Here is a 16,822-nt window from a genome sequence, read left to right on the forward strand (position 1 = left end):
TCTCCCGGTTATTCTTTTCCCTGTTTTGGAGTTTTTCACCCTGTCTTGCTTTTGGGTTGTCTGTTGTTTTTACACCGGAGAATAAACTTTGTTATTCGCATTTCTGCTCTCTGCGCCTGATTCCACCCACCTTGACCAGACGTGACACATACAACTCGTTTTTGAGTATAAAAATAATAATGTATGAATTATTTTGATTATAACAAATACTCAGATGAAACATATTGTGCTATTTATCACAGACTACTTTGTGTCAAAGTTTAACAAGGAAATTTGCTTTGAAACCAAATGTTTAAATATTGGCAGGATTTTATGTCACCAACCCAGGATATGGCGTATCTCGTTCGCCCTGGGGTCATCCTGATAACATTTTCAGCCAACAGCCGACCTCTCCTCTCAGGTGGGGATGAAGACCAGGACAAATTCCCATTGTTTGACTGGAATGTAACAACAACCTCAGCAGGGCCCTCTTCCTCATCACTGGATTGTTCCACATCGGTTGTCTCTTGTCTGGATCATATTCTGTGTTGTCTTCAACTTCTGACATTTCCTCGTCTAATGCATCTTAACTGTCAGTTTCTTGGCCTCTCTCTTCCTCACCAGTGTCATGATCAAAGATATGATCAAGAGCCTCACATGCAGTACAGTATATCGTTTGGTCATTGTGCTGCCACCTCAAAAAAGCTTTATATACCAGAGCTGCGAGAAAAGTTCTATATATCATTGAAACAATGTTGCGATTGTTTGTAGGAATGCCAACAGGTGTGGTTCCCGTGGGGGAAGATTCTATCGGGGAAAGGTTCCTGTGGGGGTTGCCATGGAAGCCAAGAAGGGGAGTGAGGTGTGTGTGTGTGTGTGCTCAAACTCACATGCATGTGGTGGTCTGGAAGAGGAAGTGTGTCCATCTGATGAATGGGCATGTGCCAAATAGGGCTATCTTCTGTATACCACCCCTACCTTGTCACCACACAACTGATTGTCTCAAATGCATTAAAGAAGGAAAGAAATTCCACAAATGAACTTTTAACAAGGCCCACCTGTTAATTGAAATGCATTCCAGGTGACTACCTCATGAAGCTGGTTGAGAGAATGCCAAGAGTGTGCAAAGTTGTCAAGGCGAAGGATGGCTACTTTTGTTTAACACTTTTTTGGTTACTGCATGATTTCATATGTGTTATTTCATAGTTAAAATGTCTTCACTACTATTCTACAATGTAGAAAATAGTCTAAATAAAGAAAACCTTGAGTAGATGTTTTCAAACTTTTGACTGCTTCTTTACACTAACAGACACATATATGCCCATACTCGCAACATGCAGACACACACTCACACCCACACAGCCGATGTATATAGAGACATTCACACTGGACACTCCTGTTTCTTTAATACTGTTTTTCACACTGTGTGTTTATATCCGAAGACGTGGACTTTTTAATATATCTTCTACTCTACATTGCATGTTTGATACACTGTTTATACAAAATGTGTATTTATATACTGGATTCTTGACATAGCTCATTCTAATATATATACTACTGTATATATAATTCTTAGTATATATTTTCAGTGTATGTATTTGTATTACTATTTTCAGTGTATGTATACTGTATTTGTTTTACTGATACACAGTTACTTGGGATTGTTAATTGGATTCGTTCTAACGTTTCTTGACTTCGTGTTTGTAGTTTTGGAATATTTGTGCACTTGTTTGACATTTTACTGCACTGTTGTAAGGTAGTAAGATAAGCATTTCGCCGTTATAACATTTGCTAAACTGTGTACGCGACAAGTAAACTTTGATTTGATTTAATAATGGACCATTATGCTGCTCGTTGAATTATTTGATTCGATGCTACCCCCTTGCGACTGAAAATCATCACAAGTTAAAGAAGAAGAATTCCGTAAACATCCCAAACGTCACTTCCGGTCATTATTTTGACAGCAAAACACTGCAACATTTTGCAATACTAATCTCTGGTCCCCATTATATGGGTATTTTTTATTTTAACACCTTTTGTGTTTTTTGCGTCACATTTATTAGCTCATTTTACTTGTGTGGTGGAATTGGCAATATTCGGAAAGAGATCAGTATTCTGGTTCTAGCTAGCGGAAGATGAAGGTGAGTAGGGGATGGGTTTGTTTTTGTTGAAATCGTAAACTAACGTTAATGGTTTTGTGTGGAAATCTGTGCTGTTCGCATTAACGATCAATAAAACATTGTTTTTATTGCCATTGTATTGCAGACGTATCATATAATTGTACAAATGTTGGCGTCCTGCACAGAAGAAAATGCACATCGTGTTGCTACGACATCACTCGAGTCCCTCCCCCTGCATAGCCTACTACAGTAGCTAGTAGTGATGCTCTTTCAGTGAAAAACAAGAACCCGTTTGCTACGTGTGTAGTGACTACAATGCTGCAGAACATGTTGCTGGTTACTTTGTGTTCATGTTGGTTACAGGAACACGATTACACAGTAGCCACTTTGACATGATGCTGTCAGAGTATTCCAGCTGCCTCTATTTTCTGGCCAATGATGTGTGTCAGTGTAATAGGATTGTTTAATTGCCTAGAGCCACCTCATCATTCTTTATTCTATTATTTTATATTGTTTTATATTCTTATATCAAACATAAAGTATTGATATTACATTTAAAAAAAAAATATATATATATTACTTTCTTATACTACATTTATTTAGTTCATCCCCTGTACTATCACCATAGACATACTGCATACTATTGTTTATGTTGTATGAATGATGTCCTCATCTGAACTGGTAAATACGACTATATGATATATAACAGTCTGATATAATGTTCTGTATTCAGTAATGCCTATGTGGATGCAATTCTCACATGGTCTTGTCTTGTCCCATAGGTCCCGAGCGATGAAAATGAGGTGGTGGAGGAAGGCAGTAGCAGTTCAACACCAGTAGACAACTCCGACAACGAGGAAATTCCACCTTATCTACGCGAAGAACCTCCTGAAGGTAGTATCATGGTCTTCTTGTTCATATCCAAGTTTCAGTTGAAGTTTACTATTGAAATATCGAAAAAAAAAAGATTATTGTGTGTTTTTGTCCTGGTGAACGTTAGAAACATGGGGTATTATTTATATTCAATCTCTGTCGCTGATTTTTTATAGAGATACAGCTTAGATATAACCTGATTCATCTTACCAACTAGCTAATTATTAGAATGTGGTGCGCTAGATTAGGGTTGGAGGGAAAACCTACAGGACAGGAGCTTTCCGGGAACAGGGTTGGAGAGGCCTGGCTTACATGAATGAATGTCCACTCTTGAACGGTTGTAACAACAGTTTGTATTTGCTCAGAGAGGGTGTCCGTCTGTAGGTTGGAAAGAGTCAAGTCACCAGCTCTGTCATTCAGCCTGTGGTCATGGGTAGCAATCGGATCATACAGTATCTGATGATGCAGTGTGGCCTAGTGGCCTGTAGAGTGGCATATTGGCCAACAGAAGGTTTTGAACATCATTTAATGATAGAATATAAAACAGTAGGTGGCAGTGAAACCATATACTAAGATCTAGGCTCTATCTGTGATGTGTGGTGCTTATACAGGCTACACGTATAAGGTCATTACTTCACATTTACCCCCTAATTCAACCAATTTTTCCATACTAGAACCATGTGTTCCTAAGCGCACAGCATGATGTGTTTGAACCAAGGTCTGCTGTTAAGATGAAGACATACGTCTTGCTCTCACACTGAATGAAGCCTTCCACAGTCTCGTCCCGACACATTGCATCAATCATATCTAGCCTAATTGTGCCTGTTAATATTCAACTTCAATGGAAAGAAATGTGGTCCTTATTCACCTCATCGTGTATCGGTTAGTACATTTTAGGAAACATGAAATGGAATATGAATATAAACTCTGCCTTCATCTTGTTTTTGAGAAATGTATTATGCCTCTCTTTTTTAATGTAATTTATGGACACTACACAACACCTAGATTATGTTAATTCTCTCCCTGGAAAAGAAGACAACACTATTTTTGGCCAAGGACTGTAAATAACTGCAACCTGACTCACCAAAGCATTTACTACGGCATATTTGGAACAATATGTTGCTATAATTTACAGAGGCATTGCCAGAATGGGAGGCTATTATACAGTGCATTCGGAAAGTATTCAGACCGCTTGACTTTTTCCACATTTTGTTACGTTACAGTCTTATTCTAAAATGTATGAAATAAAATAAAAAATCTTCATCAATCGACACACAATACCCTATAATGACAAAGAAAAAAATATTTTTTTTTGCAAATGTATTAAAAATAAAATCAGAAATACCTTATTTACAGAAGTATTCAGAACCTTTGCTATGAGACTCGAAATTGATCTCAGGTGCATCGTGTTTCCATTGATCATCCTTGAGATCCAACTTGATTGGAGTACACCTGTGGTAAATTCAATTGGTTGGACATGATTTGGAAAGGCACACACCTGTCTATATAAGGTCCCACATTTGACAGTGCATGTCAGAGCAAAAACCAAGACATGAGAACAAAGGAATTGTCCGTAGACCTCTGAGACAGGATTGTTTCGAGGCACATATCTGAGGAAGGTTACCAAAAAATGTCTGCAGCATTAAAGGTCCCCAAGAGACCTTAAAGATCCCCACTATGGCCTCCATCATTCTTAAATGGAAAAAGTTTGTAACCACCAAGACTCTTCCTAGAGCTGTCCACCCGGCTAAACTGAGCAATAGGGGGAGAAGGGCGTTGGTTAGGGAGGTTACCGAGAACCCAGTGGTCACTCTGATAAACCTCCAGAGTTCCTCTGTGGAGATGGGAGAACCTTCCAGAAGGACAATCATCTCTGCAGCACTCCAGCAATCAGGCCTTTATGGTAGAGTGGACAGACGGAAGCCACTCCTCAGTAAAAGGCACATGACAGCATACTTGGAGTTTACAAAAAGGCACCTAAAGACTCTCAGAGCATGAGAAACAAGATTTTCTGGAATGATGAAACCAAGATTTAACTCTTGGGCCTGAATGCCAAGCGTCACATCTGTAGGAATCCTGGCACCATCCCTACGGTGAAGCATGGTGGTGGCAGCATCATGCTGTGGGGATGTTTTTCAGTGGCAGGGACTGGGATACTAGTCAGGATCGAGGCAAAGATGAACAGAGCAAAGTACAGAGAGATCCTTGATGAAAACCTGCTCTAGAGCATTCAGGACCTCAGACTCGGGAGAAGGTTTACCTTCCAACAGGACAACAACCCTAAGCACACAGCCAACACAACGCAGGAGTGTCTTCGGGACAAGTCTCTGAATGTCCTTGAGTGGCCCAGTCAGAGCCTGGACCTGAACCCAATCGAACATCTCTGACAATAGCTGTGCAGCGACACTCCCCATCCAACCTGACAGAGCTTGACAGGATCTGCAGAGAAGAATGGGAGAATCTCCACAAATACAGGTGTGCCAAGCTTGTAGCGTCATATCCAAGATGACTTGAGGCTGTAGTAATTGCTGCCAAAGGTGCTTCAACAAAGTACTGAGTAAAGGGTCTGAATACTTGTTCTAAATGTGATATTTCCAGTTTTGTGTTTTGTATACTTGCAAACATTTCTAAAAACCTGTTTTTGCTTTGTCATTATGGGGTATTGTGTTTAGATTGATGAGGGGAAATACAATATTTAATACGTTTTAGAATAAGGCTGTAACTTAACAAAATGAGGGAAAAGTAAAGGGGTCTGAATACTTTCCGAATGCACTGTATATAATTTGTATGTATGTATTTTTAGATATAGGCATATTGTAAATGTGTATTTTATTGTTGTGTCACCTGAATACTTTCCGAATGCATTGCATATGGTGATCAGTGGGTATTAGGGCATAATTAAGTAATACGGCCTGAGGGGGTGTGGTATATGGCCAATATACCACAGCTAAGGACTGTTCTTATGCACATGACACAACGTGGAGTTGTTGGGTCTTATTGCTATTATTAACTGGTTACAAATGTAATTAGAACAGTAGAAATAAATATTTTGTCATACCCATGGTATATGATCTGATATACAGTACCACGGCTTTCAGCCAATCACAATTCAGGGCTCGAACCACCCAGTTTATAATATTACTTTTGGCTTTAATCCAATGTTGAAAGTAGTGCATTGCATGCCAGTTGTTATGAGCTTGGTATGGGTATTTTAATTGCAAGTTCCTGTACATGCCTGGTACGTTAACTAGGCTACTTTATATCCCTATTGTTACCTTGTGAATAAGCTATGTGAATATGAACTGTTTTCTACATCCTATCAATTTCAGTGCTTCACAATCTCCCAGCAAGGAGTCATGTTTCACCCATCATTCAGTCTGCAAGAGTTGAAATTAATATTTCTTTCAAGGTCTTTTCCACTGTAATTTCAGAAAAAGCCTGTGAGGTAAATGTAAGTCTTTCTTGGGAGGAGAGGGACTTAATGTGATTTTCTACTTTACCAGTTTTCCATTCTACCCTGCTGCAGTTGAGAGCTAGTCTAAGACCCGGTACAAATCTGTATTCTCTGGACCCAAACAAACAGGATTAGAACAGAAAATGCCCAACAGGATATGCGGTGCCATGTTAAAACACAATCAGAAGCAGTCAGTGTAAACAGAAGAGGCTTACCCTAAGAACTCATCTGTGGAATGGGGCGGCAGGTAGCCTAGCGATTAAGAGCATTGGGCCAGCAACCAAAATCTACTGTTATGCCCATGAGCAAGGCAGTTAAACCCCAACAACCACTGCTCCTCGGGCACCGACGTTGATTAAGGCAGCCCTCCCCATCTCTCTGATTCAGAGGGGTTGGGTTAAATGCGGAAGACACATTTTAGATTCAGTTGTGCAACTGACTAGGTATAGTGATATCAATGATATCGTTTCAGTCATAGAAAGGCCTGGACTATACATTAGGCTCGATTATTTACAGTGGTTGCCATTATAATGCACTCCAGATAGAATAGGCCTTGTTGTTAATTTAATTTTTATTTTTTATCGGATGCAATTGTGAACAGTAACCATGACAGGCATGAAATGAATCTTATTGGCCAATTATATAGTTCACTGCAGCTCAAGGACTCCATGGAATGTGAAGTTTGGAGATGTCCATGTACATTTGATGTTCTTCTACAGTATGAGTACGATACCCATTTGAAAATCAGTTGTCAATTATTGACAAAGCAACTTGAGTCAGTCATTCTCACAATTGACAGTCACATACTGTAGTGCCAGTAGAAACCACCACAACACAACCTGCACATCAGAAAAGCCAAAATCACAGTGCTTGTTTGTTCCTTGTCATAACTTTTCACCAAAGTTGCTCCTGAAGGGTATCGGCTAGAATTCCATCTGTTACGAGTTATTAATAGGACCAAATGAAGTTTTATTGACTTTTTGTCCCTGTTTCTCCTGTCCTGTTTGTTGGTGCAGTCGAGGCTGCTCCATCATGCTGACAGATCCAGTACACATCAGGGGAGGACGGTGATGTGCTGTGTAACTGTGATGGATGGACTGTCACACAGCTGAGCTCTCAGCAACAGTGTGTGTGTGTGTGTGTGTGTGTGTGTGTGTGTGTGTGTGTGTGTGTGTGTGTGTGTGTGTGTGTGTGTGTGTGTGTGTATATATACACACATACATACATACAGTGGGGAGAACAAGTATTTGATACACTGCCGATTTTGCAGGTTTTCCTACTTACAAAGCATGTGGAGGTCTGTAATTTTTATCATAGGTACACTGGTTGGTAGGTGATCAAATACTCATGTCATGCAATAAAATGCAAATTAATTTCTTAAAAATCATACAATGTGATTTTTGGATTTTTGTTTTAGATTCCGTCTCTCACAGTTGAAGTGTACCTGCGATAAAAATTACAGACTTCTACATGCTTTGTAAGTAGGAAAACCTGCAAAATCGGCAGTGTATCAAATACTTGTTCTCCCCACTGTGTGTGTGTGTATATATATATATATATATATATATATATATATATATATATATATATATATACACACACACACACTACTCCCCCAAAGTCCTATCCCAACAGCCTGTCCACCTGTGTCTCTGCTTCGCTTCTGATTAGTAGAACACCTCCAAGCTCCAGCCTTCTGTATGACTCACTCCCAGGCATCACAGATTCACAGCCTTGATCTTATCCCAGTAATACTGGAGCACTGGCATAGGCAATATTCATAGACACACTCACGTGGGTGGCTCTGAAAGGTTATACCGTGACAATCAGGTTGCTTTAAATAAGGGTTTGATGCTTGCTGTGATTATCATCATTATTTTTTTTAATTATAGAGCCATTAACGTTTTCATAATAATATAATCAAGCAGACGTTGATCACTTTGTCTTGTAATGGAGGGTCTATGGGTTATGTTGCTGTTGCTCATACTTTACATCCTTTATGCTGCTGTGAGTGTATCCATATCCAACACAGTGAAGTGTGTGTGTGTGTACGCACGTATCCATCTCTAACACAGGAAGAGTCGGGGAGAAGACTAAACCTTTCTGTGTTTAATGAGCAGGAAACACACACACACACACACACACACACACACACACACACACACACACACACACACACACACACACACACACACACACACACACACACACACACACACACACACACACACACACACACACACTCAAAGCAAACATAGTGCTCACAGATAGATTATTTCTAGTTCCTAAGGCTATGCTCCATAGATAGACCCTGTCTGTTATTGTCAAATCCTGTGATTGTGTGAAAGTTCTGTGTGGATGCCATCTGGAACTGTCTCCATCCACATTATGTCTGTATCCAAAATGGCACCCATATTCCCTACACTGGACTGTATATAGCCATAGGGTTCTGGTCAAATGTAGTGCACGACATAGGGAATAGGGTGTCATTTCAGACTCAGCCCGTGTCTTCCTGCTTCCAGGAAAACCTCACTTCCAATTTGTGTCACCTCTATGTGTTGTCAGCTCATTGGAAATGGTTATCTGGCCATAAAATGCACTGTCATTCTGAAGTGCCATACTGTTGGGTGAGGAGAAAGCTTCTCAGTCCATCACTCACGATCGACATCTCTCGTTTGACTGCTAGTTGGATTTACCGACGGGCCTGAGTAGTGTTGCACTGTAGACCTGAACCACGGTAATATCACGGTGCCAAAATGTCATGATACTTATGATACCAACATTTTAGAGTACCGTAGTACCGTTTCAAATGATACTACTGACTTTTTCAGCTCAACTGATCTAATGAACCTGCTTGCGCCTGTTAACAAACTTTAATTAAGTCTGTCTGCAACAGACACTAGTGTCTTGTTCGGGTAGGTCCAATAATATCCACAGCTGTAATCAGACAGCTGCATCCCCTACCAGCCCTCAAAGCTAATTTATGCGTGATCCGAAAATCTGGTTCTATGCTCCGTATTTTCTATTTGATTTCTTTAACAAGTCAGTTAAGAAAAAAATCTTAGTTACAATGACGGCTTACCACGACCAAACCCGGACGACGCTGGGCCAATTGTGCATCGCCCTATGGGACTCCCAATCACGGACGGATGTGATACAGCCTGGATTCGAACCAGGGATTGTAGTGACTCCTCTTGCACTGAGATGCAGTGCCTTAGACCGCTGCACCACTCAGGAGTCCAAACTCGAGAGGGTGTGACGCAATTGCGGAGCTTCTGGTGGCATGCCAAATTGAGCTCTGTATCTCATTGCTGTGCGCCTCCCAAATTGTTGTAAAAATTCAGAGTGCTCCGTATAGCTCCCCATTGACAAGATAGGTTGCAAACTTCCTTCACAACGGCTCTACTCAACAGCTCTGAGCTGTTCCGCAAAGCGCAATAAGTATGAATGCCCAACGTCTGCAGAGGCCATATCACTCACTGTAAATCCTGCACGGCCAATGCAGAGGTGGGATTGACCATGCAATGCCTTTCACTCGCCTGCTCCTCTCCGTCCGCTCTTCACGGGCAGCTATTCCTCCGGTCAGTATAAAAAATATATAATTTAGCAGTGATGGCGAGCGGGGATGCAGACTTAGATTTGTACATTTTTTACATTCGAGCAGCGAGCAAAGAGAGCAATGTTGATGCATTGAATCATTTCATCGACTGTTATAACCAAGAGCACAGACCGGTCAGAGTAGACCAGTGGTTCTTAACCTTGTTGGAGGTACTGAACCCCACCAGTTTCATATGCACATTCACCGAACCCTTCTTAATTGGAAAAATAAAATGTGATTTTTTCAAATTCAAAACATAGGTATATATTTTACTGCTGCACAAAATGAACCGTGCATCAACATCACTGTGTTCAAAGAACAAAATCATCAAAACATGATTTTCACACAAACATAAATGAATATTTACTGCAAATCAGTGTGACTTCTGCTGTTGCCTTTCAGAGACCAGTCAGAAATGCGCTGCTCCACCTTGGCAAGTGCCACTCTCATGTCATTTTCACAACAAAATCTGTTCCTTTTCTTCGTTTTTATGTCCAGCATCCTCAAAAAGGATTGCTCACAAAGATATGTTGTAACAAACGGTATGAAAATCTCCAGAGCTTTCTTGGCAATAACAGGGTACGTTACCATTTGTTGACACCAACACGTTGAAAGCGTTGTTGTTCTGAAGAGTTGCTGTTGAACCTGGCTCTGCTGAATTTCAATGATTTCATCTAGGTATTCATCGTTGACATCTGTTGTCTCAACACTAAACGTGAACGGCTGTCTCACCCATGCTGGATATGACTCTCTTGTAGGGAAGTATCCGTCCAGTTCCCGCGAGTACAGAAATGTCTCCGATTCCAGATACATCTTCGATCTTACTTACACAGTCGTCCAGCAGGGGAAAGTGTGCGAAGTTATCATTCTCTGTTCGTCGTTTCCATAACAGTAGCTTTTTTTGAAAAGCCTTCAGGTTTTCCTCCGCTTCGATGATGTTGACTCCACCGTCCTGCATCTTTTGATTGAGATGATTGAGAGCTGCGAAGATATCAGCCATGTACGCTAAAATGAGAATGAACTCCGAATTTTTGAAGCAATCTGCATGACAATGTTGGTGCTCTTGCAAAAACAGGGCTAATTCCACACGCACGGCAAAAACACGATTCAGCACCTGTCCCCGGGATAACCACCGAACGTTAGAATTTGTACAGAAGTACCTCGAATTCAGAGCCCATTTCTTTACACAGGTCACTGAAGATGCGGTGCCTCAGAGCACTAGTTCGCACATAGTTCACGCATTCCACTACAGTTTGTAATACTTCTGCCAGTTTTGGAGGCAAGGTTTTTGATGCCAACGCATGCCTGTGCAGAATACAATGCGTAACAATGATGTGTGGTGCATCGGCTTTCACTAGCGCACCAAAACCAGACTTTCTTCCCAGCATGACTGGAGCTCCGTCCGAACAAACTGCAGAAACCATATCCCATGAAAGGTTGTTGTCTTTGAAGAAGTCATCCACAAGTTTCTTCACAATCTTCCTTTATCACGTTGTCTTTCACATAGCGCACGAATACAGCAAACTGGCTTAGATTGGAAACGTCTGTGGTTTCGTCGAGTTGAAGGCTGAATTTTGCCGGGCTTGAAATCAGATCTGCAACTACTTGAGCCAAGATGTCTTTGCTCATGTCCTCTATTCTGTCGCTGATGGTGTCATTTGAAAGAGGAATTTGGGATAACTTAACTTCAGCCTCTTTTCCCAGAATGATATTCACCATCTTCAACAGAGCTGGTTTTATGAGTGTTTCACCAATGGTGTGTGGTTTGCCCTGCCTTGCGATCAGGTAAGCTACTTCGTACGATGCTGTGAGGTTCGGTTTGTTGATGGATACAAAGCCGAGAACAGGCAGAGTAGCCTTTTCATCTAATCTGGCTCTCTTCACCTTGAATTCAGCGAGCGTTGTGTTCTTGTATTTTCCATCTCCATGCAGCTTAAGGAAGTGTTCTCTTAGTTTTGCCGGTGCTAGACTAGAATTGCTCAACTTGGCATTACAAATCATGTAGTTAGGACGCTGACTCCCATCACGTTCTGTTATACATGTGAATCCATATTGTACATATTTGTCCGACCACTTTCTTTTTTTGCTCGACATAGTAAGTATGAAGGGATTAAAATATTAAGAAAGAAATCACAAGACGTACCATCACGACAGTCACAAGTCGACTACTGAGCGCACCAAATTCCCTGCAGCACAGATAGGCCAAGCGATGTAGCGTGATCACCTGCAGCCAATGATGGCCAAGCGGGGCGTGTCATCACGAATCATATGAGTCGGATGTGTGTCTTAACCTCCGCCGACCCCCCGAACCCCTGGGGTTCGACCGAATCCAGGTTAAGAACCACTGGAGTAGACTTTGCAAGTGCACTGTCATGCAGCATCTGAGTGTCAGAGGGAAAATGGCTTGCTTGCAGCTTTACACCAAAGAAAACGTCTGGTCTCTAGCTTAAACTGTTAAAAACAAATATGACCCATATTACCAGAGATGCTTTTTGTACTTTCTATCGAGATTCGTGCGCATTTTATATAATGTCACAAACCATGTCGCAGGCCGTTATTGGTTTGATAACATGACTGAACAACATTGTTTGTTATCTTCTATCTCAAGGCCATCAGACTGTTATAGCCATCACTAGCACAGAGAGGCTGCTGCCTATATACACAAACTTGAAATCATTGGCCACTTTAATAAATGGAACACTAGTCACTTTAATAATGTCACTTTAATAATATTTACTTATCTTGCATTACTCGTCTCATATGTACAGTTGAAGTCGGAAGTTTACATACACCTTAGCCAAATACATTTAAACTCAGTTTTTCACAATTCCTGACATTCAATCCCAGTAAAGATTCACTGTTTTAGGTCAGTTAGGATCACCACTTTATTTTAAGAATGTGAAATGTCAGAATAATAGTAGAGAGAATGATTTATTTCAGTTTTTATTTCTTTCATCACATTCCCAGTGGGTCAGAAGTTTACATACACTCAATTAGTATTTGGTAGCATTGCCTTTAAATTGTTTAACTTGGGTCAAACGTTTTGGGTAGCCTTCCACAAGCTTCCCACAATAAATTGGGTGAATTTTGGTCCATTCCTCCTAACAGAGCTGGTGTAACTGAGTCAGGTTAGTAGGCCTCCTTGCTCGCACACATTTTTTTCAGTTCTGTCCACACATAGGATTGAGGTCAGGGCTTTGTGATGGCCACTCCATTACCTTGACTTTGTTGTCCTTAATTCATTTTGCCACAACTTTGGAAGTATGCTTGGGGTCATTGTCCATTTGGAAGACCCATTTGCGACCAAGCTTTAACTTCCTAACTGATGTCTTGAGATGTTGCTTCAGTATATCCACATAATTTTCCAGCCTCATGATGCCATCTATTTTGTGAAGTGCACCAGTCCCTCCTGCAGCAAAGCACCCCCACAACATGATGCTGCCACCCCCACAACATGATGCTTCCACCCCCATGCTTCACGGTTGTGGATGGTGTTCTTCGGCTTGCAAGCCTCCCCCTTTTTCCTCCAAACATAACAATGGTCATTATGGCCAAACAGTTCTATTTTTGTTTCATCAGACCAGAGAACATTTCTCCAAAAAGTGCAATCTTTGTCCTCATGTGCAGTTGCAAACCGCAGTGTGGCTTTTTCATGGCAGTTTTGGAGGAGTGTTTTCTTCCTTGCTGAGCGGCCTTTCAGGTTATGTCGATGTTAGACTCGTTTTACTCTGGATACAGATTCTTTTGTACCTGTTTCCTCCAGCATCTTCACAAGGTCCTTTGCTGTTGTTCTGGGATTGATTTGCACTTTTCGGACCAAAGTACGTTCATCTCTAGGAGACAGAAGGCGTCTCCTTCCTGAGCGGTATGATGGCTGCGTGGTCCCATGGTGTTTATACTTGTGTATAGTTGTTTGTACAGATGAGCGTAGTACCTCCAGGCGTTTGGAAATTGCTCCCAAGGAGGAACCAGACTGGATGATTTCTTTTGATTTCCCATAATGTCAAGCAAAGAGGCACTGAGTTTGAAGGTAGGCCTTGAAATACACCCACAGGTACACCTCCAATTGACTCAAATGATGTAAATTAGCCCATCAAAAGCTTCTAAATCCATGACATCATTATATGTAATTTTCCAAGCTGTTTAAAGGCACATAAATAATCTGTCTGTAAACAACTGTTGGAAAAATGACTTGTGTCATGCACAAAGTAGATATCCTAACCGACTTAACAAGAAATTTGTGGAGTGGTTATAAAACAAGTTTTAAAGACTCCAACCTAAGTGTATGTAAACTTCCAACTTCAACTGTATGTATTGTATTCTATACTACACTACTGTATGTCAAAGCTCAGGGGAAGACCCAGATGCAGACAGATTCAAGTAACAAGTTATTCCAAAGACGGAGGCAGGCAAACGACAGGTCAAGGGCAGGCAGAGGTCAGTAGTCCAGAGCAGAGTCCAAAGGTACAGAACAGCTGGCAGGCTCAGGGTCAGGGCAGGCAGAGGTCAATAATCCAGGGTGCTGTGACAAGGTACAGAACGACAGGCAGACTCAGAGTCAGTGCAGGCAGAATGGTCAAAAACCAGGCAAGCTAGAAAACAGGAACTCGAGACAGCCAGGAGCACGGGAAAAAACGCTGATAGGCTTGACGAAGCAAACGAACAGACAAACGGAGAACACAGGTATAAGTAAACTGGGGATAATGGGGAAGATGGGCGACACCTGGAGGGGGGGTGGAGACAAGCACAAAGACAGGTGAAACAGATCAGGGTGTGACACTGTATCTTAGTCTATGCCTCTCTGACATTGCTCGTCCATGTATTTATTCTTAATTCCATTTCCACTTACTTCCACTTACTTAGATTTGTGTGAAATTGTTAGATATTACTTGTTAGATATTTCTGCACTGTCGGAACTAGAAGCACAAGCATTTAGCTACACCCGTGTATGTAACCAATACATTTGATTTACCTAGCTAACAACCTGGCAACTTGACAGTAGGTTTAGGCAAATTTGATTCGCACAGGAAGAAAGGAAAAGGGTCTGCTACTCATGAAATGTGCTTCAACGATAGATTATTGATATAGTTAGGCCTATATAAATCCTATCTCTTTCTGGTGCTCCTTACACTTTGTTTGGTGCTAAACGTTTTTACATTTGGGAACAGTGTGTGTGTTTGTGGGAGATAGAGAGTGGTGTGTGTTTATGAAAGTGAAGGAGAATATGTGTGCCCCTTACATTCTGTTTGGTGCCTAAAGTTGGGAGCTGTGTGTGTGTATTTTATTTTATTTTTATGTATTAACCCCCCCCCAACAAATATCTTTGTTTTGTTACAGCTTTTCTGCTACATATACATATATTTTACATACACATTTTACATGTTTGTAGGAGATTGAGAGTGTTGGGTGGGTGTGTGTGGGTGTGTTTATGAGAGTGAAGGAGACAGAGATTTTGTGAGAAAGGAAAGGAGAGTGTATGTCTTTTAACTGAAGGTTTCACTGCAGTGTTTTCCCATTACTGACACAATGACATGCAGATCATTTTGCATGTACATTCCTTCCTCCTATTCCTCCAGCCAAATCACAGGTAGGCCTTTGCAAATATGCGCAAATCAGCCATTCTTTGCGGTGTTCTTTTATACACTGAACAGTGTGAAGTTAAATTAAATGTGTTGTAATGAGTAGAAGTGTGAATTTCTGTGACAGGTTTTTCGGCGAATGTTTAGAAAATGTGAACAAGCATCTGGGGGATGGGCCGAACAGGATGCTAGGCCACTGATTGCTTTCCACCATTGTATTGCGATACAACTCGGTATCGTGTCGCGACACTTGGCCTGGTATCATATCTTTTGTAAAATGTTGGTATCGTGCGACAACACTATATCAGAGCTTAGGGAGGAGGACCCAAAAAGCATGCATGCACGCACTTGCACTCAGTGTTTAGAATTCTGTTTGGACATCTGCCCTACATTATAACAATATCACTCGTCTCCCCCATTCAAGTATGGAACACTCCATGATGGGGAACCAGAGGTTTCTGTTTTGCTCAGGTGTTGTGGACAGGGATGGTGAAAGTGCTTAAGCATCTGCCTCGGATTCCAAAGGGTGCAAGTTTGAATCCAGTGATAGAAAGTTGTTTTTGAGATTGATGTTTTAAGCCTATCCCAAACCTTAACCCTTAACCTTAACCATTCTGAGTTAATGCCTACACTTAACCATAAACACTTTGAAATTTGACATTTGCAACAACTTCGCCATTTATTTAGATTTTTTTTTACGTTTGAGAAACATGGATGAACGTCTAATTCTGACATGAGACTGCGAGAGCTAGTTGCGTTTTATCCCCGGGGAAGGAACAAATAGAACACAACCGCATCATGGTTTATCATTATGAATATCGCCCTCCCCCTTGAGGGCGCTGCAGGGATGCGTGACACGCCACTGCTTATACGTTAACTTTCTAAGATGTGCCAAATAAATTATGTCCAGTTCAGGGCTCCAGTTATGCATTTGGTTTGCTAACTTGCTAGATGGTAAGATCAAGCTTCTTTCTTATTTGTTTTACAGCAGAGACAATCAATCCCCTCCCTGGATCAAGATCCCTGTTGCCTAAATAGTTTTGTGCATCAATATAAATAGCGCCTTTTGTGTGCACTTCCAGTAATATACCATATATGACGGTATGAATATCTGGATACCGCTCAACCCTTATTTGTATCCCATTTGACTGCAAAAGAGGTATTTCTTTAATGGTTTTTCATATCTCTGTTTTGCTGTTAACTCTTTCCTCCCCCGGGA

The 16,822-nt window shown here is 41.2% G+C and overlaps 1 protein-coding gene across 1 annotated transcript in view; it reads left to right on the forward strand.

The window, feature by feature from the left end:
- Positions 1-1,902: 1,902 nt before the first annotated feature.
- Positions 1,903-16,822, forward strand: part of zgc:101566 (Transmembrane protein 263-B-like) — a 52,111-nt gene continuing 37,191 nt past the window's right edge. The window contains exons 1-2 of the mRNA XM_064951302.1: positions 1,903-2,120; positions 2,882-2,993. Of these exons, the coding sequence (XP_064807374.1) occupies positions 2,115-2,120; positions 2,882-2,993 (118 nt within the window). The 5' untranslated portion in view covers positions 1,903-2,114. The remainder of the gene's footprint in view (positions 2,121-2,881; positions 2,994-16,822) is intronic.

The sequence above is a fragment of the Oncorhynchus masou genome, chromosome 31 (assembly GCF_036934945.1).
Source record: "Oncorhynchus masou masou isolate Uvic2021 chromosome 31, UVic_Omas_1.1, whole genome shotgun sequence".
NCBI classification, from domain to species: domain Eukaryota; kingdom Metazoa; phylum Chordata; class Actinopteri; order Salmoniformes; family Salmonidae; genus Oncorhynchus; species Oncorhynchus masou.